At 38.3% G+C, this 25,200-nt stretch overlaps 1 protein-coding gene across 1 annotated transcript in view; it reads right to left on the reverse strand.

The window, feature by feature from the left end:
- LOC133984775 (glypican-5-like) overlaps window positions 1–25,200 on the reverse strand; it is a 55,274-nt gene that overhangs the window by 8,985 nt on the left and 21,089 nt on the right. The window contains exons 8-9 of the mRNA XM_062424247.1: window positions 20,132–20,252; window positions 11,949–12,090 (exon numbers count right to left, since the gene is read on the reverse strand). Coding sequence (XP_062280231.1) covers window positions 11,949–12,090; window positions 20,132–20,252 — 263 coding nt within the window. The remainder of the gene's footprint in view (window positions 1–11,948; window positions 12,091–20,131; window positions 20,253–25,200) is intronic.

Here is a 25,200-nt window from a genome sequence, read left to right on the forward strand (position 1 = left end):
TAAAATTCCAACCCATGGATCAAATGGCCACACACTCGTGCCACCTGGCCAAACACCTAATTGCTTAATTGTCGTCTCATTAATCAGGACAAGCACTATAAAAAGACCAGAGGTGAGTACCTTTTTATAACGACAATGGAAGCCAACAGCAGTGAGAGGAAGAGGCAGGGGGGTAGGGTAAGGGTGAAAGGAGGGGAGGAACAGCGAGAGGAGTAGGGGTAGAGCTGGAGGAGGAGGGGGAGGACAAGGACAATGAGGACAAGAAAGAAGACAACTTTCTAATGAAATCTGGGTAAGGTTAATTGACCATGTTATCAACTATGGGTTTGACAATTAGAGAGACTGGACTACAGCCAATTTACTGTTGCCTTTGTCACCCGAGCATTTAGATTTGAGCACGTAACCAAATGTTCATTCACTCAACATAATCCACAAATCATACTGTACACATCAGTTGCTGTGTAACACCTAATTACATCATGAGTGGCTTTCTTCTACTTTTGACATAATGGCGGAAGGGTTCAAGCGTTCCACGAAGCAAAGGAAGCAGCAATAATCAACTTGATTTTTGGCAAATAGACTCAGAGATTCAAAGCCATATCATAAGAGACAACACCATTTTCAACAACATTCTCCATTGAAACCAAGTGCACATGAAACAGCTTTACAGGGAACCTTTTGAGAGAAAGTCTGTACAAAATCTGTATAAGACGAATACAGGATTGACTACAGTTCAATACACACAGCAGAGTATTTTTCCAAGTGTGCAGGACTACACCATACTGGAGAGGGGAAGGAACATCACTGGTCACATAGTCATTGTAGATGTTACTGACCAACATGGCAGCAACATCAAAATGTGTGCCACCATCATGCATAATGGTGTCCTCTATCACCATGCCAACCTTCATCCATACAATACAACTCACATATTCACATTTTTGGACAGACTGCACATCATTTTGATACTGGCGGACCATGTAAATGATGCAGAGCAGCAGATATGTTGTACTATGCAACAATGTCAGCTTTCATTGTGCAACCCTGATCCAAAATTGGTTTGTTGAAACCCCCCCCCCCCCCCCCCCCCCCCCCCCTCTTCTGTAGGCAATGGAAGAGGCATGTGATATTGAATGTGAGTGATGTCCAGGGTTGGATACTACACTCAAGGCACTTCTTCCCTCCATGTCTAGTCATGGAGGATATTGCCTGTGATGTTGATGAGGTGCTGTGGCCAGACCCAGCTAGGCAGTGAGATGGAGCATAAGTATTTTTATTTACCATGTTTTATTTATTGCAAATTTTTCCTCTGTGTATTTTTCCGTAACGTTTCTTTTCTGCTTACTATATTCTATAGAGAACATGTTTTTTTCACAAAGCTGTAATGTATACTGAATGCGCTGTACATATGTTGATCATTGATTTGTTGTGGAGAAAAAAATCACAAGGCTTTGTTTCTACAGAGTGTTTCTGCACATATTTCTGTAGGCTTGAAAAATCTCATACAGAACTATTACTATGACAATCCCATCACAGATAAAAGTGCTATGAAATGAGTGTGTGCCATTTGGTGCTAAAGTGTTTGTGTAGTTTTGAAAGCAGCACTTCATTTTGCAATATGTATGAGGAGTTTTGCACTTTGGGTGTGTGTGTTTTTGTGAATTGTGTTAAGTGTTTTGAGAAAACGAGCCCTGTTTTCAAAAACACGTATTAGCAATTGCAAAAAAATGTAAACTTGGCAATGGCAGCAGCTCAGCTTCCCACTGTTTCTCTACATATTCTTCACTGCTGTTATCACCTTATTTATGCAAGTTTTTTATTACTCATTATTCATCGAGATGAGAATCTATTGATGCTAAAATCATCCTTGTGTCCCTGGTGGGTAATTCACCATGATGTTTTCAAGCTTATTAGTAAGCTTATACTGCACTGACTCATAGTGAGGCTCCTTATCTCAGAATGGAAAAAAATTTGAACTTGTAGTCACTCTGAAGCTATTAGTTATACTCAATCATTTTGAAGGGAAAGATTGATTTTTGGGCAGCCCCTCCACAAACTAGTGCATACATTGTTAAGATTTAACCAAGACATGTTCTGTTTCAGAGGCTTGTCTCTAATAAGAGGAATCCTCATAGCCTTGAATGTAATCAAGTGTCAGAGTGTTTTCAAACCTATACTGTTGTTAATTTACTCTGGTTCAGAACATTTTAAATGTTTAAATTTAAAAGTGTAATTTAACGGAAGATGCTATGAATGTCTGTTTAGGTTGTATACTGCTTACTATCACTTAACATATTGCATATTAAAGTGCTGTAATGGGGAGTGAAATGTAGAGTATGTTGGCGTAATAGATAATTGAGAACCCTTCATAATCTAATTAATTAACTGGATAATCTCCTTGTGAATTGGGTTTTTTAAGTACTGTGGACCTCAAATTATCTTAGTAGCAACTCCATCATGTTTTCTACACTCCCCGATTCAACTGTGAGGCAATATCGTCCCTGAAATGGTATCCAGCTTAATGGCTATTGCTGGTTTTCAAATGACTATAACACCTACTAAAGCTTTGACGTGCAATACTGAAGCATCTGTCCAAGGTCACACTCAGCAAGGTTACAGTAAGCATAGCCTCTGGTGGAATCATAAAACCTTTGGAGGAAACGCGTAGAGAAAAAATGAGCTTAAGATCACAGTGTAAATGCAGCGAGGGGCTGACTGTGATTAGAAGTGGTTGAGAGGATGAACGCAGCAGAGTGATTGGTTTAAGGCTGTAGATTAACACAGACCAATAGGGGTATTGTTTGCTGTGTGTGTGTGTGTGTGTGTATGTGTGGGTATGAATGCTCATTTGAATAAATGTCGATTGAAGCAGGAGGTGCCGCTAGACAAAGCTAGGGCTTCTTCCAAAAGGTCAAGTATGGGAACAAACACATCACTGCAGAGAGGAGGACTAATAAACAGATGATGTCTAATCAGATTTGCATGAAGAAACTTACTCAGGTGTAGAGGAAAGCAGGCAGGCAGACGGACGGACAGAAAAAAAAAGGCAAGCAGAAAACAGGCAAAAGACAGGATGATAGACAGGCAGGCAGGCAGGCAGTGAACAGGGACATGACAACCAGTAGATGAGATGCTTGGTAGAGGTTATGGTTGATAATGTGAGTACAGGGAGTCAACCATGCAGATAGATATTCAGTGGAGATTCTGCAGCTTTTAAGTTCAATTCTTGCATTTCTCTCTGGGTGTGTCGAACAAAACAGCAAGCCTTTTATTCGCTTTGAATGAGAGAGAGGGAGACTGAGAGCAAAGTGAATGTGTAATTCTTTAATGAGGCACATCTCCCACCCTAAGGATCTATCACTTTAGCTCTACTGCTTATTAACCATTACCACATGCTAAAAACACACACACGTGCGCACACACAGCATGTGAGCTCCATCACTTATGATTTCCTTTTCTGTGCACACACTGTTACCGCCTATCGTTCTCTAGGGAGTAATACTGTGTTTCCTATTGTATCTGCTCATGCCTATTTCCTTCTTCTCCTTGCTTGACTTCTTTGTGTGTGTGTGTGTGTGTGTGTGTGTGTGTGTTTATATGTGTAGCAACAGTTAGTCAATATACCCCGAACTGTGATACAACAAAAACAAAATCAAAGAAGAACTGAGGACAAAAAAATAGGAACACACACAAAAAAACAAAATATTATGTGCTATTAATTGGATTTGTCTAATATATATTGGGAGGAAATACATTCAATATTGACTTGCTATGTTGGTAAAAAAAAAAAATCTGGGCAGTATTACATGACAAAACACATGCTAATTTATTGGCTTTATGGCCTTTAGGCAATTTGCTTAGCCGCACTCGTATTCCCAAAAGAAGCAGACCCATGGTATGATTGCCATGGTGATTGCTTTGTATAATTAATGACCAAGATGCTTTAGAGATAGCCTTTTCAGCAACCCAGTGAAATAAGTTATGGGTCATACTGATGTATAAGATTTGAATGTATTACCTGGCCTTTGTCATGCCACTGATTTTGTACCACCCCCCCAAATCCAACATCCCATTCCCACAATACCCCCTCCCCCTCCCCACACCCACATCCCATGATAATCAGCTCTTTTTCTTTATATTTTGGTGTACATCTATATAATTATCTATGTCATGACTTTGTTAGGTTGTTTGTTAAACAAAGATACATACATTTTAGGTTTTCAGGTTGTATTGTAGTTTAGCTGTAAAACAAATTATTTTTTACGTATTGATTTATATTTGTAAGGGAACATGTAAAAGCCACTTGGGCACATAATGGTATCTGCTAAATTGTTTCTGTTGTAATCACATTATTTAAGTTCCTGCAAAAGTTAATGTATAGCTTATGTCTCAGTTAAGTATATAAGTGGCTATGTGCACTTTCTATTATCATTGCTCATGGTTGCAGGAATGCAGAAACATACAGGATATTCTTGTTTCTTGTGACAGTTGATTGTGCCGTAAGGTCATTTTAACGCGCGTGTGCGAAAACGCCCTTAAAAAATTGTTTTAAGATTAGAGGAATCCGCAAATAAGTTCTGATTAGAACAAGTTTTTGACCGCACATAAACCCGTGTGAATGACATAGAGGGTACTGACATGTGTGTGATAGTTTAGGAGTATAACATCAAGCTTAATGTAACGTTTCAATAAACCCTATGTAAGAAAATTGGAGAAAATGTAATTCAGTGAATCACAAAAAACTAATATACTTAGAAGTTGGAATATGGTAAACCAGCCAGCATAGACCATGTAGAGTATTCAACATAAATGTTACTACTTTATGTACTGTACTAGAGTTAACTTAAAGCTTATTTTCATCTGCAGTCTGCTGGCAGGTCACAATTACATAAAACATGCACAGTTACGATACAAAACAAAAACCAAACAGGACATACACACCGACAATGTCCACTACAAATGACAAGTGTATGTTGACAAATTAATTAAAAGAAACGTTATTTTCCTGCATGAAAGAACCAAAAAAAATATAAAGCTTTATATTTATATATTATATGTCAGGGAGAACCTGCTTCAGCCTGGATTTCCAGAGTAACACTGCTTTAGCAGTAAGATCCTGACTGCATTCAGAGCATGTTTTACACCCTAATGTTCTTCCAGCGCATGGCTTTACAAAGAAAGCAGTTTCATTTTATAGCACTGATCAATCCCATCCAAAGGCTCGCCCTGGGAACTTTTATAGTCACCAGCGCAGATTAGAAGCCTCGCCAGACTTTTTATTGTTCTTTCTGGCTCCCTTCAGACAGCGATGGACGCTTACGAATGCAGATCAAACTGTCCTCGGGCGGAGGGGTAACATGTTCAAGCACTGGAAAACACTGGCCTTTCCCTTTAAGATGAAATAGCTTCTAAAGGCTTTGAGAATCTGGCCCCAGGGAAGTGGGGGAGAGGCCAAAGGAGCAAGGCAGAGATAACGCAGGGAAGATGCATGAAGCAGGGCAATAAATAGAAAAATGGCTCAGTAGTGTACAATATCCTGTTGTATCTGTATTTTATTTAGTGCAGGTTTTATGATAAGAACCAAACACTGACAGCATTTTAACTACAAATTAAACAACATTTAACCATATTCTAATATACTGCAAGAAAAAAAAGGAACTAATATCATTTTTCTCATGCTTTTTATTCTAACAGCCTTCTGTGTTACTTTCCACAGAGAGACGACATAAAACTGCCACACCTTGTTTCTTTCTCTCTCACTCTGTTTCTTTTCATTGTCATCAAAAGGGATCCATGGGAGGACAGACCACCTGCTAACCACGGTGACAGGGATTGATGGCCTCTCCCGAGCAAGCATTCACGCACACAAATACGTGTTGTACTCAGTAAGGATAAAAAGAGCTCCTGGATTTACACTGTAAGCAGCTGTGTAGGCTAATGGAAGACGAACCAGCCCTGCTGTCTTTTAAGGGAAAAGGATCGGTGCTTTCCAGACCATACTGACATTAGCGGTTGTAATGTGACTCATGGATACCTGGAGGTTACAGTATGCCCACTTTTTTATCCACCACCACATCACAGCTCGCAGCATAGCAATTACAGTGACGCAGCATCTAATTTGTTACATAGCACAGAAGAGAAGAGAAGAGAAGAGAAGAGAAGAGAAGAGAAGAGAAGAGAAGAGAAGAGAAGAGAAGAGAAGAGAAGAGAAGAGAAGAGAAGAGAAGAGAAGAGAAGAGAAGAGAAGAGAAGAGAAGAGAAGCTGTGATTACATTTACATTATTGACGTTACAGGACCTGGATATGTCTGGGGAGACAGATCGGAGAAGGGGCAGTTGAAGAAGGGATTGTGCTAGTTTGAGGAGAAAAAAATCAATCAGTTTAATCTCAGTGAATTCCAGAGGAGGGGAGGATGAGAAATTACTAAAGGAAGGCAGAAGAAAAGTCAAAACTCCCCCTGCAAATAATAGCTCTGCAACAGACTGTGCTTATAGTGGCATCTGTGACATGCATTTGTATTATCTCATCACAGTATTAAATGTAACTAATGGCAATAAATAGTGAATAAGGTTCAGTATGAATGGTGCATCTGACTGCTGATAATAATACAGAACTCCATAAGATTTTCAAGCTGAATTAGCAGCATTTCTGTCAATAGGATCAACAGTTATAACATAGTGAATGCATGTACTGTATATTTTTAACCTTCAGTATAACAATGATTTCAAGACTACAGTGTATGAGAACAAAGTCATCCCTTTGTCTGGACTTTACTTTCTCTTCCTGAAATACCTTCATACAAAAACAGGACACAAGCAGAGCTAACTTGAGCTTGTTGCTTTTAACTACTTTTGTGTTGAGATGCCTGGATTGTTCTCTTTGTTTTTGATCTCTGAACACTGTTTGCCAAGTAATTCTCCCTCTATGGAATGATATCAACCTGCCTTGATGTGGAAAATGGACTTAAATCAAATAATAATAGGCTGTGTACTGTCTCAGCATGACTGAAATAACTTTCCACTGTTAAGTGTGCCACATAAATAAAACACAGGGTTGGCACTATGATGAAGATTTGAGGGTCGTTTTCAGCGGCTGGCTGATATTGCCGCAGCACCCCACCTCCACCTCCCATCCTACACCTTTCCTGTCCCTTCTTGGTATTCAATAAAGCCCAAATGTCAGGAGAATTAATTATGAGACAAACTGAATATTTTCTTCATTTCATCTCTGTTGATATCTGTAGCTCAGGGATAGAGGGAGAGAGAGAAGTTTAGATTTTTTACTGTAAAAAAAAACAGCGGGTTGATATTGAAAAAGACATTGTAAGTCAAGTAGCAGCTCACTACTGGATCCGTTTCAGCCAGTCAGACAGACAACTGATCCGTCCATAAAACATACTGGATTACACATAACTCACATAAAGCACATGTAGAGCATGCACACCCACACAAACAAGAAGCCATGAAAATGTATTTGTGTGCGCATACACATAACTCACAAACAGTGTCTTTCTCACGCAAGTAGCATTCTGTTTCTATGCTCTTCTTTTCCTGTGGAATAATAAACTCCACATTTCAGCAATTCAGATTTAGAGAAGTGGTTTGTAGGCAGAATTTTAAAGAGACAGAGTCAGCAAGTGTGGAAAAGCAGGTTTAGTGGCAGATCTTTAAAATAAAAAAATCTAAGTGGCTTGCATATGATGGTGTTTTATTCATACATTAACCCTAAAAATGTACAAATAATTCAAAAAAATAAATGGCTTGTTATGGTCTATGTCTGTGATTTGTGTAGTCTGGTTGATAATGCATCACTCTTCAAGCTTCAGCACTTATGAGGCTTGTTTATATGCATAGAGATGCCAACAAGCAGAGAGACATGCAGAAAAATCCCCTCTTGTCACTCTTTATTGGGATTTATTTTCAAGGAATTCATCGTGGCTTGAAAATACAGTCCCTGCATGGCCCTAGCTGTCTGAATAATAACCAGCAATTTTCTCAGTGAATAGCCAGTGTACCAGTTTGAGGCCCAGCGGGAGGTGAGAGTTTCCACAGATCCAAGAAATCAAGGTTAACAGGAAGGGTATGACAAATGTAACTACATATACCTTAATCTTAGAGCCATTAAAAGAGATCAAACATTTAATTATACTTGTGCTGTGGAGACGTGTCATAAATGTCAATGTCTTGTAGAAAATGAAAACAGCCTCCTGTTCACCATTGACATTTCAGTGTTTGCATGTTCAAAAAATAGTGCTTTGCAAACAAAGCTGTTTTTAAAATCATGAGTATGAATTATGTGCATTAACCAATTATTATTTTATGTATTTTGTATTAAAAAAATATTTGTTAACAATTTAATATGTGAAGCTATTTTCACATATGAACTCTTTCACACGTTGCACACAATAGGAGATTGTCCTAATCGAACGTGTTCTCACCGACTGGAAATAGTAAATGTAAAAAGTACCGTACGATAGTAATTCAGTGTTTCTAAGCTTATCATTAGAAATAAAACATGTTTATTTTACAAGATATCACATGAAATACTCTTTCCCATTAGCACTAGTTAAGTAGACTTTGTACTAAAGAGCTGGCAGAGTAATGTTTAATGTCCAATCCGACTGAGTCAGACATTTGCATTCACACATACTGTACGTCTCCTCCTAATAATGCCTGGATAATAGGGTTGCAGTGCATCTGTGAAAAGAGCTTAACATTCACTCTCAAATGCTGTTTGGTTCTTGTAAATCATACACATAAAAAATAGTACTGAATATGTTATAATTAGTAAATGCCATTGACATTGTTACAGAGTTGGGTTGACACTTAAATACTTTATTTCATTGTGACTCTAATTTTGTTTTCCCACTGATTCACCAATCCCTGTAACTTCAGTTATATTCTTTACCAAATATACCTAAAGCAGGGCTTCCTACCATTCTGACCGTTTATATATTGACAATGTCATGGTGCGATCAGACATCTCCATGCACCATTCAGAATTTAGCAAGATAAGAATGACAATAAGATACTGATGACAGTTATAGGGTTGTTTACACTGTGTGATTTTTTTTGGGCTTTCTGGGACGAAAGTTGAGCAAAGGGTGGCACAATGTTTGGATGTTTGGTCTCAGATCTCACTGTGAGACTTGTCCACTGATGACTGATGGGGAGCTTTAGCAAACAAAAACAGCCTGAGGTAAAATTCTCATAATGTGACTGCTGTTTCTGTACGACCCACATCTACGAACCAACCAACCAGAATACGATATGAAATGACTCAGAGTACGCTGGCCATTATGACATTTTGTAAGCGCTATTTTTATATCTTGAATAAAGTTTTCTGAAGAAAACACCATGTTGTCCTTAATACTTCCATTGCGCATAAAAGCCAAAATGATGGAGGTGAAACAGAAGAGACGTTTGTGTGACTTTGCTGCATTTTCAGAACATACGAGCTGACGTGTCTCTGCTTTCATATACTTTTTTTCTATTTACATTGCAGCGCTATGATTCTCCATGCATTGAGTGAACAATCTGACAGCCTCAAATTAATATAGTCTGACACAAATTGTGACCAAGATTTTATTAGAGCCATCTTGCACAATTGGACACAATGCAACATCTTACATGATCATTGTTGTTGCACGGTCCAAAGGCACCTTAAGTTATTGTCAGTCAAATCATTCATACCTCATAAAGCTCTTATAAATCATCTCTCTGGGTTTGTTTGTTGCTGGGTAGTTAGAACAGTAACAGAAACACACCACTAGACTTTTGCACAGGCCTAAGATTGAGACCCAGCCAGATTTGGGTTGGGTAACAAAACTTCACACATCACATGTGGACTAAGTCGCTGATGACAGACTGATGACCTCACATATTGATGATCTACTGTAGTCCCACACTTCTTACTCAAGTAATGATGGGGGGCAGTGTACAGATAATGAATGCAGCAATGACCTTTAAACCTATTAGAGCCTGCCCTCAGGAACAGAGAGCCCACCAGCCGATGACATCATCAGGCTGCTGACACGACCCCTGGTCGTGTGTAACGAGGTGATGATGCAGAAGAATGAACCCGTGTTTAGAAAATCAAAGTATCAATCCCATGAAGCAAGCACAGCTCCAACATGAAGTTTCTACTCTATTCAATATGAGTACATTTCCATTCTATTGAGAGCACAAAAACACAGCCAACAAATGCTGTTATGACATCATTGATCTGACCTGAAAATGATTGGCCTGGGTCGTCACCAATACAACCATAGAAACACTGGTCACAAACCACTTGGGTGTCATGGAAAGTTCTGTCACCATAAAGGTGGCCTGGGTCTTCTTGTTAATCAACATATGTGTTTTTCCAGCTAAAGATAGATACAGACTGTAAAGCTTTCCACAGTGCCTAAAAGAAAGGGCATCTATGGTACAGTATGTGACGAACCTTTGAGGACTGTTTGTACTTCTGGCCTCTGTTTAACAGGAATTGTCTTCTGGAGAGTAGTTCCCTGAAATTCATGAGTCACTTCACATGCGCAGGAACCGGATATTTGTTGGCTTGTTGTGCTACATATCTAAACCACCATGTTTTGAGTGTTTAACTTTGTTTATTTTCTAATTCAAGAGTCTTTAATGTTACAGAGGAATACTTCAAATGTGAAACCAAGTTAAAGCACTTAATTTCTTATTCAGTCAAAGAATCATGATTTTATTTTGCTTGTGTGAAAGAAGATTATAGTTTTGGTGAGATTTATAGAAAATGCATAGCAGCTACAATAACTACTGTACATTATGATTTGTCATGTGGCCATCCAGGTTATTGTTGCTGGCTATCTTATAAACCCATGTGGGCAAAGGACCAGTAGATGAGTGAAGTACACTCGAATAAACAAATCAATCAATCATGTTCATAACTCATATTTTACAAGCCATTACTCCACCCATTCTGAACCATCCAGAAAGATGTTTTACGTTTATTTTTTATTTTAGTTTTAATTTTTTTCCTGCATAACACATGATTTTTACTCCCTAAAGACCCTTAAAATATAATATTTGACAAGGCCTATGCAATGTTCCAAAAAAAGAGCTTTCTTATTGGAAAGAGTGGAACAAATTTAAGACCTGCTTTTTTTGGGGGGTTTTCTGCTGAAGGCTCTCTTTACCCTAGTATAAGAGAGGACCTGGCAAAAATACTTTGTTGACCTGAAGGAAACAGCCCCTACAATGCTTTCAGGTCAAGGACCTTACATTTGGCTGATAACCTCATCACAAAGCAACATTTTCTCATCAACAATTTAAATTACAGCAAATTTTAACTACTTTAACTCTGTGGGATTACCTCGAGGCTCAGATGGGTCCCCAGATCTCACTGTGACACCCATGTATTATGTATAAGCATATGCATGGATGAATAAGTCAAGAGTTAAATGAATAATTACAATTTATTTTTCCATTTCTGTTTTTTGGGTGACCTGGTTGTTAGTGCATCCTTTATCCCAACTGAGTAGGAAAAAAAAATGCTGAGACCAGCATAAAGAGAGATGGAAAAAGTGAGAGAGGAACAGAGAAGGGGAGAGGGAGAGAGAGAGAGAGAGGAGAGAGAGAGAGAGAGAGAGAGAGAGAGAGAGAGAGAGAGAGAGAGAGAGGGAGAGAGGACAGTTGAATCCATCTCTCAGTGCTATCCCTCCCTCTGGGCATTTCCCTGCTGGCACAAGATATGTGAAGGCCGCAGCATTTTAAAGCCTCCACCAGTCCAATGTGCTGTGTGTGTTATTTTTTATTTGATGTGTTTCTGTGTGTGTGTGTATATGACGATGTGTTACGTATGAATCAGAATCTCAATATTTTAAGAAAACGACAAATGTTTGCGTCAGTGTGGTTATATGTTTACTAATATTTATTCCTCTGTTTTTGCAAGAACGTGTGTCTGAACGTTTGTGTGTGACTCACCGTTCTCCTCACCAGATGCTTCACAACCATCTTCATCATCACAGTCATCTCCACTGCCTCTCTCTGTCTGTGCGCTCCCTCCTTCCTCTTCCTCCACCCTCTCTCTGGCTTTGCTCGCCCAGCCGAGCTCCGCTAACAGCTCCTAGATAAAACACACACACACACACACAAGTAAAAATGTCCAAACATATTACGCAAACACTTCCAAAACACCTGCAAAAACTCACATTTACGGTTTGTTTTACATTTGAGGCGACAAAGCTTCAACGCAACGATCACAGATGTTATAAACAGCAGACAGTAATGAGGTAAAAGGTCAGAGACACAGTGTGCTCTGACGATACTGGAAACAATAATGTGTGTCTGATTTGTTTTTTCTTTTCAAGCGTAAAATGAAATATCATCATCATCATGCCTGGCTGAAACTACAGTCTGAGGCTGGTGAGCTTCGGTTAGCACAAAGATGGAAAACAAGGAAAAGCAGTTAGCCTGGCTCTGTCCAAAGATAAACCTCCAACTACCATCACCTCTTAAGCTCACTAATAACTTTCAAAAAACAAAGTGTAAAACTGACAAAAGACAGGTTTACAGAGAGTTATGTTATGAACTATTACTTGGTCTACTTTCCTGTAGTTTTGTTGTTACCATGAGGTTGCCAGGCAACCAGCAGAGAGTCCAGGATAGCTCTTTCCTCTTATGCTTATCTTGTTTAGTCTAATTTTGTTCATCATGTCTTGAGTTTTTAGGAGAGCTTTTAGCTTCCTTACTTTGAATACATGAAAAGCTGTGTCTGCAGTATAAAGACAAAGGTGTGCTTTTAAAATATGTGGACATACAAATCATATCATCTTTCTTAAAATCTTTCTTTTTTAAATGTGCAAACAAAATAAATCATGAAAACAACCGTCTTCATGTTGAACAGAAAGATTCAGTGTGAGAATGGTATCAGTTTTCTGTGGCACCAGTCAAAAGTTTGGACACATTTTCTCTTTCACTTTACAAGTGTGTCAAAAGTTTGCCCAGTATACTGTAATTCAAGAAGCCGAATAAATGTATTGCCCCATGTGTGAACCTATTCATTTAATGATCATGATACTAGAGCAATCATGAGAGAGAAGGGAAGAAGAGAAGCTAAAACAAGAACAAATATATTTTTTTCTGTTACTTTATTCTCTGTCACACACAAACAGGGCACAGAGCACTAAAGGGTAATTGAGGTCATGTTGAATCCATACTCTATGCTGCTCAGTTAAGTCACAGAGTGGATGCTGGAGCATGTTACATACTTTGAATGCAGCTTTTCGGGGACCGAAAAAACATAACACTCAGTTTCCACCAAAAACCCCAAAATTGTTCGATTTTCACATATACATAGTGACAGCAATATATAATTGCTACACAGTATGATGAATGTGTACTGTAGAGAGTCAAGGTGGGTAATATATAAATTCCTGCTGGGGACAGAGATAAGGCAAACAGCCATGAGATTTGAAAAGGAAAAAGATGTATTGTACTGACATCTTATTTTATTTTATTTCCCCCTAAGATAACATGTTTCTATACACAGCTGCTAGATGGTTACATCTATCATGGTGAAATATGACTGACACATTAAATAATACTAAAGCCAAACTCAGAGTAAACTTTTGTTTTTTTATAATTGCAAACATTCATTTAGAAATTCAATCTCATGGAAGGTAAAGTAGTTATACCACAATTGTGTTGTTGGCTTACTGCTAGACAGCCAAAATCCATACGACTTTCAAGGATTTAAAGATGGCTTACTCTGCCTTGCAAATGATAATCCCTTTAACACAAAGACATATGGTATAAGTTGTTACTATATTGTGGTGCCTGACTGAGCAGGCAAATGCTATACACATTTCTTCACACTGTGACCCTGGAAATGTCCAGCAGTAAAAATACACATAATTATACTGCACTACATGTGTTCACACTGGAACACGGAGAAATACATGAGTAGGAAATGTTATGTTAACATATATGACTACTGTCACCACAGTCCCCTCTGATTAGTTTTCATTGCTCATTCTTGCCTTTTTTTCTCTGCCACTAACATCTACTGTCATGTCAGACCTGGCAACTCCCTCCTGCCCTGCAGTTACCCCCATTTTTCGTCTCCCATTATCTCCCTAGTACCGGCCCTCATTCCCTAGTCATCTGATGGTCTAATGTACCCAGTCTTAGCCTTCCAGCACTCAGTCCCATTTTTGACCAAAGCATATTCCTGTTTTGTTTCGGCCTGATTGCTCCTTCCCTGCCTTGTTTGCACTAGCTGACTGACTGCCTTTGCCCAAACCCTGCTTTGATTCAAGTACAGAACTTTTTGCCTTTTAAACTGCTCTGCTCTCGAGTCACATTCATGTGTTCAGACAGACACATCACAACTACAGCATATGTGATTAACAAGCAGATCATTGAGCTGAAAAAGGCTTGCCAGGCCAACATTGCCATCTCTAGAGCCATGTATCAGTCAGTCAGTTGGCCTACCACTGTGGTCCAAACCACACTCCTTTTGGTGGATTCCCATGAAATTGTCTACAGACATCATTGTCTCAATGATGTCTGAGCATAAATTCTACTGACTCTAATGATCCCCTGAATTTTCCACTAGCTCTACCAACTGGTTGACATCTACAGCTTTTAGTGAAATGTTTTATGGGTGTATTTGGTGCTTACCCACTGAATATTTAACCACTGATGACTAACGTTAATATAACTGCAACACAGTCGTAGTGGAGCTGCACAGTGTGATTAATGCTAACACTGCAGACTCTCCAGACTTGCTCCACTCTTGCTAAGCAGGTTAGTTGCTCGATCACTAAAAATCATTGTGACTGGCTGCTTCACCACAATGTGTGTTGCAATGATTTGCTGTTGAACGCTTTCAGTTCAAACAGATGATGTTCATGGACAATCCATGAAAAGTGCTGCCTTGACCTTGTTACGCTCTGTGCCTCAGCCTGTCTGATCTTGAAAAAAAAAAAAACCCAAAACTGCTGAGTTGAATTGGAGGAAGTGCAGATGAAAAGTTAGCCTGAAATGTGTGGTGTGAGATTGTGAAATCTGTGTCATTTGTGTGATTGTCATGCTGGAGGCCGGACTTGGGGCCCCTGGTTTACATTCACACTGGAATTCTCATGTTCCATATAAAACAATATACTAAGATAAGACTCAAAACCAGAATACTAGTGTGCATGTAAACATACTCAATGTTAGGGAAATATTGAAAAGAAAACCATTTACCTGACACTGCAAGGTATATCACTAATTACTATGTTTTACAGTGATACAATTGCAATTGGTGACACTGCACATATATTTTAAGTTTGGACTGTGATGGATAGTTACAGGCTGAATACATAAGGAGGGACATCTGGCCTCCACCACACAGTAGGTGTGGGGCATCCTTGGAAACAAGGGGAACCAAGGTTATTATATGACAGCATGTCCGAGGGGATTAGAGAGAGACTAGACTCTGTGTGGTGATTCACCATCATGTCATCAGACTGCAAATGAGGGCTGAGGGAGGACAAAAATACATTACAGCAATATTTCCACCAGGACTGTGTTTTCCAAGTCATGTGGAAGGAAGTGAATCTAAACAGAATTTGGGCCATGCGTCGCTTTAACTGAGAGACCTACAAGTGAAATTATTCAGCTCCAGAGTGGTCTGTCCTATCTAATTAATGGCAGGAGAAAAACTTGTAGCCAGTGGCTAACTAAAAACTGTGCAGGAGAGGTTGGAAGATGGAAAAATTAAACACATGTCCTGAAAACTCAACACAGGGACCACAGGACTAATTTAAATAATGAGGGATGGAAAGATGATTATAATAATTACTTCTCATTCAAACTATCCAACAATAAACACTTTCATTCATAAGTTACCATTGTTAAAGATATTTTATAAAGGTAAGCAAAAATGATGAATAGTGGGTGCTTTACAGTTTCTCTGCAACATATCAGCCAACACTATGAATGATGTACGTAGCTTGTTTTTTTGTTGCATGTTGAAGATTAATAGTAACTGAGGTGCATGTAAACATGTGCAGCCCTGTAATGCAGACTTGACCAGTAGTTGTTGCACAAAAAAAAGAAATCCACAACCAATCAGGATGAACCCTCTATGAACCACTGCAGGGGTCTTACATAACAAGCAACCCCAAAATCAGGGAAAATGTTGATTTAGAAAAACTTTAGATTAAGTTAAGGTTAACGCATGATCAGGGATGAAATCATGGTTATAGCAAACTATGGATAAGGTGTGGTAACAGACGTTTAAGGCAACTAAAGCCTTTGGCTAAGATTAGTAAAAGATCATGGTCATGGTTAGAAAAAGCAAACATTATCTACTAGTCTATGATATTGCAAACTGCAGCCATGAATGAGTTACCATACTTCCTTCCTTCAGCCAATCAACCAAATAAAACCCAAAACAGACTAAATTAATAATAATGGAAACCAATTTTGAAAAAATTGAAAAAAAGCCAAATATTCTCTTTTTCCAGCTTTTAAAATGGGGATTCGTGGCTCTTCTCAGTTCATTGAGTTTAACTGGTTAAACAAGAAAAGACATTTGGATACATCCTCTTGTTCATTGTGATTTTGGCTTTAAATTATTTTAATGTAATCTATTTTAAGAGATTTTTTTCCTATTTAACTTACCCCAACCCTATGATTACATTGAACTTGGTTCAATTACTAATTGGTAATGCTGTTTGTAGTTTTGAAAAAGTCTTATATACTGTATATAAATATTATAGACAAAAAAACCAACTGAATAACTGAAATTATAATCAAATTAAATCAGATGTAGCCCTAATGTAAACTGTTCACTGCAGAATCATCTGTTACACCCAATACAAACCTAGACCTAGACCAAGACTTTGCAAAATGAGCAGAATTTAGTGTTCTGATGAAGCTATCATTGGATATGTTCTCATCTGCTGTCACTTAAGAAAAAGAAAGTAGACAAGGAGAGGCCACTGCCCTTTTCTATGTAGGAGCTGCCCTCACAAGGTTGATTAGGCTTATCCTGATTGGCTGAGCACATGAGTACATAAAAATTTTAATTGCATGGATAAGCGAGTGACTACACTAATAGAATCCCATTAGAGGGCAAACCTTGCATGAAACAGAGCCTGCCGCTGCAGAGGTCTAATTAACACCTAATACAAAATGGGACAGTGAGAGATAAGAAGAGAGAAAGAGGAAGACAGACCTCCAAAACATGGCTGATGATATAATTAAAATTCCAAGGATGCTTCTTTGTTCTCTTTCATATTTTGTTCCTCCCCTCTCCCTAGCTGTGCGAGTGTGTAAATGGCCCACATGACAGGCATGACTAATAATTAATAAATGGCGTGCATTAATGTGCGCGCTCAGATGAATGGCTTCCCCCACAGAGAAAGATCCAAGGCAGTTAGCATGAAAGAAGCACACAGTTCAGGCCCCAGATTTCCAAAGGTGACTCTAAACTTGTTCGAAGGATAGTAACAGCTCACAGTGTTTACTTTAAAACTGGGTTTGTGTGCACAGAATTGCACTCTCTCAATTTATCAGAAAGATGGAAAGACTGCACACAATTTGGGACTGAAAATAGTTTGCAATGCATACGAGCTGTGTTATATTTGTCTTTTCCCTTAGGTTCATGGTGTGGTCTATTAGCATTTACCATCATCCATCTAATGGGCATGTATTACAAGACCAAAAAAAAGAAAAAGAAAAGGATTTAACTTACTTTTTTTATCCTCATTATGTCTTGTGATATTAGAAACTTCAATGTTCTCTAAATCACAGACTAACAGGATTTGTGCAGATTACATGGAATTAATGGGCTGGAGAAAGCAAATCTCATACATAAATAATTACATGGTGCATGCGTGGTGTGTGTTTGTGTATATGGCAGAAGGGAATGCTGACTCAGCATTTCCTCCACGCAAATGTAACATGATTAATGGGCTCCCCACCAAAATTAGACGGAGCACAGAAAGAGCTTCAGCAGCAAAAAAGGAGGGAAAGCAAACCTAGCATGTCCCATCCTATGATTTTTTTTTCCATCGCCGCCAACAACACTTAACAGAATTTATGAGGTTTCCTTGACAAACTACGATTTCCAACTTGACGTTACGATTAAGCACTCAGTGAGCGTGACTCGCTGCTACATGACAAACCTGTCATTGGTACCACTTATTCAAGTTTAATTGATTCCTTGACCCTACAAGCAAACACCTGGAAGTCTGATTTCTGTCTTCATGTATTTTATAGTTGCAGCTAAAGATAAAAACGCTTCAAAGGCAGACATACCATATGGTTCTGTGTTGTATTAGCTTGTTTGTTTGGTTTTTCGTCCAGTTTGTGTTTACTTATCTGGCTTCCAGTTGGTCTGTCGGACTCTATCGCTACAGCTGACAACCTGACTGACTGTCTAATAAGGGTCCCGAACACAGTTACATGGTCCTTAGTACTTATAATGAATCATCATTGTGAATAAACTTGATGTATCTTTTTTATTTGATTTTATGAACCATCCATGCGAATCATATCACCATATTACCATGCTGTGTCCAGAGCTTTGAGAGTGCTGCATAAATCCTGTTTAATTGTTGAATTAATTAATTTACTATTACATGTTATTATCTACATCTGTTTGGAGTGCTGACATTTAAGTTTATTGGATTAAGCAGCACTTCACACAAGAGTTGATAACAGATGATTGAGAGCCGAATGAGGATCATACGAAACATAACACACTCACAGAGACAGAAACACACACACAGATTGTTTTACCATCACTTCAGAGGACATTACAATGACTTACATTAATTTCCTGGAGACTTACCCTAACCATAACCCCTACTTGCTTAACCCAAATTTAACCTTAACCTAAGTCTTCGCCGCAAAATGTAATAATTTACGTTATGGGGATGTGTTTTGTCAACAAAAAGGAAGTGAGTCCCCACAATCTGACTGCGTAAATAGATTTATGTCCCCACAATATGAATAATTCAAGTACACACACACACACACACACACACACAGCCACCCAGGCCCCTGCTGCAGCTTCATAACACATCATGAGGTTGATGTTATATTATAACTAAAATAATAACAGCCAAAGATCAAACTAACAATCATCATTTAGGGTGTTGATATGAATGGATTGGACAAGTCTAACTCTTCCATTAAGGACAGAGTGCATTATTCCTGCAGAATGCTGACCCGTGCCACAGTCATAAGTCATGGTCCTGGCCGAGGTTAGGACAGGAGATATTAATGCTCTAAGGAAGAGTTATGAAATCACACACAGATCCTCTCCCTTATACACTCGTGTCACTTTCTATACACCTACATAAAAATGCAGGTTTGCAGGAAAGTGTGTAGCATGTGCAAGACCTGATTATGCAGATCTAAGATATTAAACATAAAACTAAAATCATCAATTACTATGGGTTCCTAAACCATTTCTTAAAGTAGAAATAAGCCAGAAATGCCACACCTGCTGTAATGACTATGAATGGGATCTTAATGCAATGAAGCAGCTACCAAAGCTCAGACACCCACACAAGGTCTACAAGTCACAAACTCACTAAATAGGGCTGATAGAAGTAAAGCTACGTACTGCTGTTTAAAGCTGTTGGAGGCAGCTGTTCCTGTTTCCATCATACAAACTCATGTAAAGAGCTCATATGTAAGTTCCTGCTGATGTAAACTTGACATTTTGGCCTAAGAGTGATGCTAGAATAAAGGAAAAACATGCTTGTAGAGTGAAGAATATGGGAAGTGTTACTGGTGTGTTAGATTTTGATATTTTTTCGTGTTTGCAAGTGTTTTTTTCCCCTAATGGTGGTGTTAGAGGAAAGGTCATGAGCTCCCAAAAGACAACAGCCGTTAGGGATCTTTAATATTCACTGCATATTTCAGAGAGATCCGGCCATTATTTCTCAAGTGTTGGCAGTGAAGTGTTGACCAGATGGCGGCACTTAAAAAAGGTCAACAAATCATTATGAATAATCATCTTAGAAACATAAATATTCATATCTAAGAAGTGTTACTACTAGTGAGGGAAACAGCCGGATATGATTCGCCTTGACATAAAACTGAAAGCAAATGAATATTTTGTGTTCACAAACATTTAGTGATCGTGTGTGTGTGTGTACCTGTGTTAGCTGCTCCAGTTTTTGTTTCGCCCCCCTCAGGACAGGATCTGTATTGCGGACATTCATCTCTGGGTTCTCCCTCTGGGCTTTTAAACTGCTGCCAACCACACGTCCTGTGTAACTGCAGAACAAGAGAGAGACATATAGTACTTTCTGCCCCATTTCTCTGAAAGTGTATGTGTGTGTGTGTGTGTGTCTGTCTATGTGTGTTTCTCTCCTGTCCCAGTTTTCCCACAGTCACGATACTAGTGTGTTCAGTCAGGGTGTAGTGATTCACTTCATGTGCATGGACACACACACACACACACACACACACACACACACACACACACACACACACACACACACACACACACACACACACACACTCATTTAACTTTACTCCTAGCAAAAGAAAGAAAAAACAAACCAAAAAACAACAAAAAAGACTTGTATTAAAGCAGAGGAGTCACTTGAGAAACTCTGTGGTGACATGAGTTCATCTTCTGGCAGACTGATCTTAATCTTAATCACCTTGTTTAAGTCATAGAGATTTTATTAAGAACAGATTCACTTCATAGTCACTCTATTAGTGGTTTTTCAGCAAGGCAATAAAATGATTCAGGGACTGTAAAAAATATAATTTTTTAGAAATGATTGCGCACTTACGAGAAGTCACATTTACTCACTTAAACACTGAATCTTTTACTTCTCTGCACTGATCACATTACTGTAATTACTGGAGACTTTGTATGCAAGTGTGATGTGAGGCACTGATGTAGTTAAAACCACAACAGAGCTTATGCATCAAAGAAACTTATTCAAGCCACTGAAAGGGGAAATTCTGTGTCCATGAGTATTTCTTTGCTTCAACTGAGTAACAGTTGAAGTGCAGTTGGTTAGATGGATAATTTACATGATACATTTAGTAGTTTATCTTTGGTGCTAGTTTCTCTGCAGATATTTGTCCACAAGGAGTTAATTCTGAACTTTTTTCAAATGATTAATCAGATAAAGTAGTGTGAAAGCGGTAAACCAATATAATTCCCGAGTGTCATCCTTAATCATCTCACACATTAAGTTTCATGTAAGAGTGGTCACATCATTTCGGCTGTGTGAGGGTTTAGGGTGGGTGGATCAAAAGGTTGATGAAGTGAGAGAAAAAGCCAAAGAGGAGAAGAAACAGCCGCTCATGAGTCATATTTTTCCAAGTCACAAAGCAGCTTTGCTAGCTAATACAATCAGCCACCAACTCAGTAACCGCTGGGCCCACACCCTTACAAACACAAACACTCTCTGGCTATAGCAATGAGGGACAGGGATTGTGGGAACCAGAGAGCAAAGACGAGGCGGATGAATCTAAAATGACTCGACTAAAGCAAAGAGGTGGTGTAGTGGTGAAGACCTCCGCCTTTGGTGACTTGTTTATCCGGCTGGTCTGGAATCAGATACCCCCAGAAACTTCACACGATGCATAAAGTCTGAAAGTTTCTCAAAACAAAACTTTCTAAAAGTTTTAATGCACATATCCTCCTGGATTAAAGGCTGTATCCTGCTGACGGTTTTCTTTAAGTCAGAGAGCTCTTGTCCTCAGATCTTACTTACAAAGTGAGTTCAGCTTAGTGTCAAACTGTGTTATTTAGTTGCATTAAACCTTAAACTGGCAATCCATGATAAGCGCTCTCACAAAATTGTTTCTGAACTGTTTCTGTAAGAAATAGATTTTCCACTCTAGCTATGAGCATGCTCACATAAAATAGGCAACATATTACGTCAAAAGATCATGAGCAGCATATTTAATTTAAGATAAAAAGAGGCTTCTGATCCTCATGGGAAAATTAGGTCTAAGAGAGAGGCGAAAAAAACTAAATGATGCAATGGGAAAAATACTATAATAAAAAAAATCAATAGAAATGGAAATAAACACAAATAAATTAAACATTGTACTGTCAATACTAGACATATTCAGTAGCCTGCAGTGTGTATGGGGGAAAAAATGTTCCTACCTTCTGCTCTTATGTTTCATGATGTGCAGCATTATTACAGTAACTGTCAATGCATACAGGATGATCAGGGGAAAACTGCTTTTGACTGATATGACTAAACATAAGGTCTTTGTGATTGTGACACCATGTACATAACTTTTCAGTATGCAGATACTTTTCATAATTTTTTGGATGGATTGGATTTATGGTCAATGCAAGGGGTTAACAGGAGTCCCATCCAAGGTTACTATGATGTAGGTTTAGATGCATAGTTCGGTGTCAGATGTTTACAGCTTTAGTTATATATTATGTATTTATATAACTGTATTTCTTTTAATGTATCTATCTAATCTTTGTTTAAGCAGGTAAGTCTTTTTTGCAAGTCAGACTTAGGCAGGACAGCACAACAAAAAGTTTCAGACAGGACAGATGAAACAATAGCGAATAAAGACTTAAAGGCTAAAACGAGCTAAAACAGTCAGACTTAGGCAGGACAGCAACATAAAAAGTTTCATACAGGACAATACAACATCAGACACACAAATGAAACAATAGCTAATAAAGACTTAAAGGCTATAACGAGCTAAAACAGTGAATATTAATGGAATCATTTACCACAGAATTTACAATAGCCTTGAATTTGTACGAATATGTTAGATTCCTGAATTTGATTTCCCTCTGCAGACTACTGCAAGTGGCTGGAGCAGAAAACATGAAGGCCTTATGTACATAGGGGTAGGCAGCAAGTAAGCCTTGTGACCTGAGATAATGATTGGAAGATTAACTCTGTGAAATAAGTTTGCAGAGATGTGATGGAAGTTTGCCAAGAATGACTTTATACCTCAAAATATTCTAATGACTCAACCAATGCATTGACAGCTTGGGCAGCCAACACTGCAGTGCAGAGCACAATGGTGAGTTAGTAACAAATCCTAACACAACAAAGAAGACATTGTGCATTCATGTATAACAAGTAATATAATACAGTAAAACACTGTAATCAAGAACTAGCATCTGTAGGCATTTCTCAGTCTGCTTTCTTGTCTGTACTTGTGCTCTGGTACTCTTGTGAAACGTCATCAGCTCAAGTACTATTTCAGTTCAAAGTCTGTATCTAACCAAGTCCAGTTCAAATGACCGGAAGTGCTCTTGCTCCATCCGTTTAATGTAGGATACATCTGGAGCTGAATTGTGTGTGATTTTGAGCCAGGCTAAAAAAATGCAATTTTCACTCTAGGACGGGTATTGTGGCGCTTTAGCAAGTTTTAATTTTTTTTTTAGGTGAAAAAGTAACTATTTAGATTTCTAATATGTGGTCGGTTTATCTGCATAATGCTTGTTTGTAAATTTGCTCAAACATTTTTGGCGATGTGAGGAGCTGCTGACTGTTGTCTTTTTGTGGTATATGATATCATTTATTTTAGAAGATAGATTTTGATCTCCCAGAAGAAATATACTCCTTATTGCTACATTAATTTCTCTGAAGGTAAAGTTAAGCTTCATGTTTTTTACTGGGCAGAACAACAGTGCTGCCTCTGTGGACCTTATATGTACAGATGCTTTGAAGTGCTTGACAAGCGTGCAATAGCTTATGCTAAACCAATTACTGATGGAAATACTGTGAAATAATCTGTTATTTGAGTGTGATAAACCTGCCATCTGTTATTTGTGCAAAAGTGGTCCTGAAACATATAAGTGTTAGCTAAAGTCTATTTGTCAGAGGGTGTGCCGTCTCTTTTTTTACCTGCTCCAGAGGAAGTTAATGCTGCACAAACCAAAGCGAGAAAGCTTCATACGATCAAATAGCCAAAGTTAACTAATCTTGCTTTCATGAGACAGACCCTGCCACAACTTATGGATCTATTTTCAAACATTTCAATTACTATTCACCATGGAAACTGCTTATAGTCTTAGATTGATGCACCAATAAACAGCGAAATATCATAAAATGCATCCCTGCTAATCTCCGTGTATTCAAAGCATTTAAATCTGCTTTTATGTCTGGGATGAGACTGTATGCCTGATTAAAACAGGATATGATGCTTCTAAGTACTGACATGCCTAAAACAGAAATAAATGAATGAGTATCACATGTAATAGCAGGATATGTCTACATGTAGATGCATTAACACATGACCGAACTGATTTATAAAATCCAAGTTGATAAGAAAAGAAGAAAAGGGTAGAAAAAGAAGAGAAAGAGAATGACAACAGGAGAGAAGGATGAGGAGGGAGGATGAAAAAAAGCTTGATTAAAAACCACAGATTGTGTCTCAGGGGAAATCCCAGGATTCCTCAGACTCCAGCAAAGATTTTGGGGATCAGTGTCAACACAGCACATCCAAAAAAATCTGTACAACAGACGCATGATTGTCAACACCTCACAAATATTCTGTTAAATATCATGTTTCTTATTCATGTTCCTTTATCTTCTTTAAGTCATGAGTGTGCTCTCCTTTAGCAACAACACAGACAAGACTGACAGGTAATTGATTTGACCTTTATGTGTACGAGGTTGGCTGAGTGTGCTAGCTCTTTTACAGCAACACCCCGTTTACGGTTGGAACAGAACAGAGCAAAACAAAAAATAATGTCTAATGAACTAACAAATAACGGAACCAGGTTGACAAAAGAATTTACGGATCAGTGTCAACACAGCACATCCAATAAATCCACTGCAGACACAAGATTGTCAACACCTCACAAACATTCTGTTAAATATCATGTTTTCCTTTATCTTCTTCTATTTAAGTCATGAATGTGCTTTTCTTCTTTGGTAACAATGCAGCCAAGATTGACAGGTAATTGACTTGACCTTTATTTTCTATAAGGTTGGCTGAGCATGCTTGCTCTTCTACTGAAAACAACCCGTTTAGGGTTGAAACTGAACAGAGCAATGAAGGCAGAAAAATGACCACTATTGGCTAAAACAGAAGAGGCAATTATTGTGAATGAATCAATGAAAATGTTCAGTGTTTTGTATTTTTTGTTTTAATTCATTAATTTATCATTTATTTAATTAATAAATTGTTTTCATTGTATTTTTTTATTTTATTTTTAAATTTTTGGTCTATTTTGAATAAAATGTGTTTAATAGCTGTAATA

Source organism: Scomber scombrus, chromosome 8, assembly GCF_963691925.1.
Source record: "Scomber scombrus chromosome 8, fScoSco1.1, whole genome shotgun sequence".
NCBI classification, from domain to species: domain Eukaryota; kingdom Metazoa; phylum Chordata; class Actinopteri; order Scombriformes; family Scombridae; genus Scomber; species Scomber scombrus.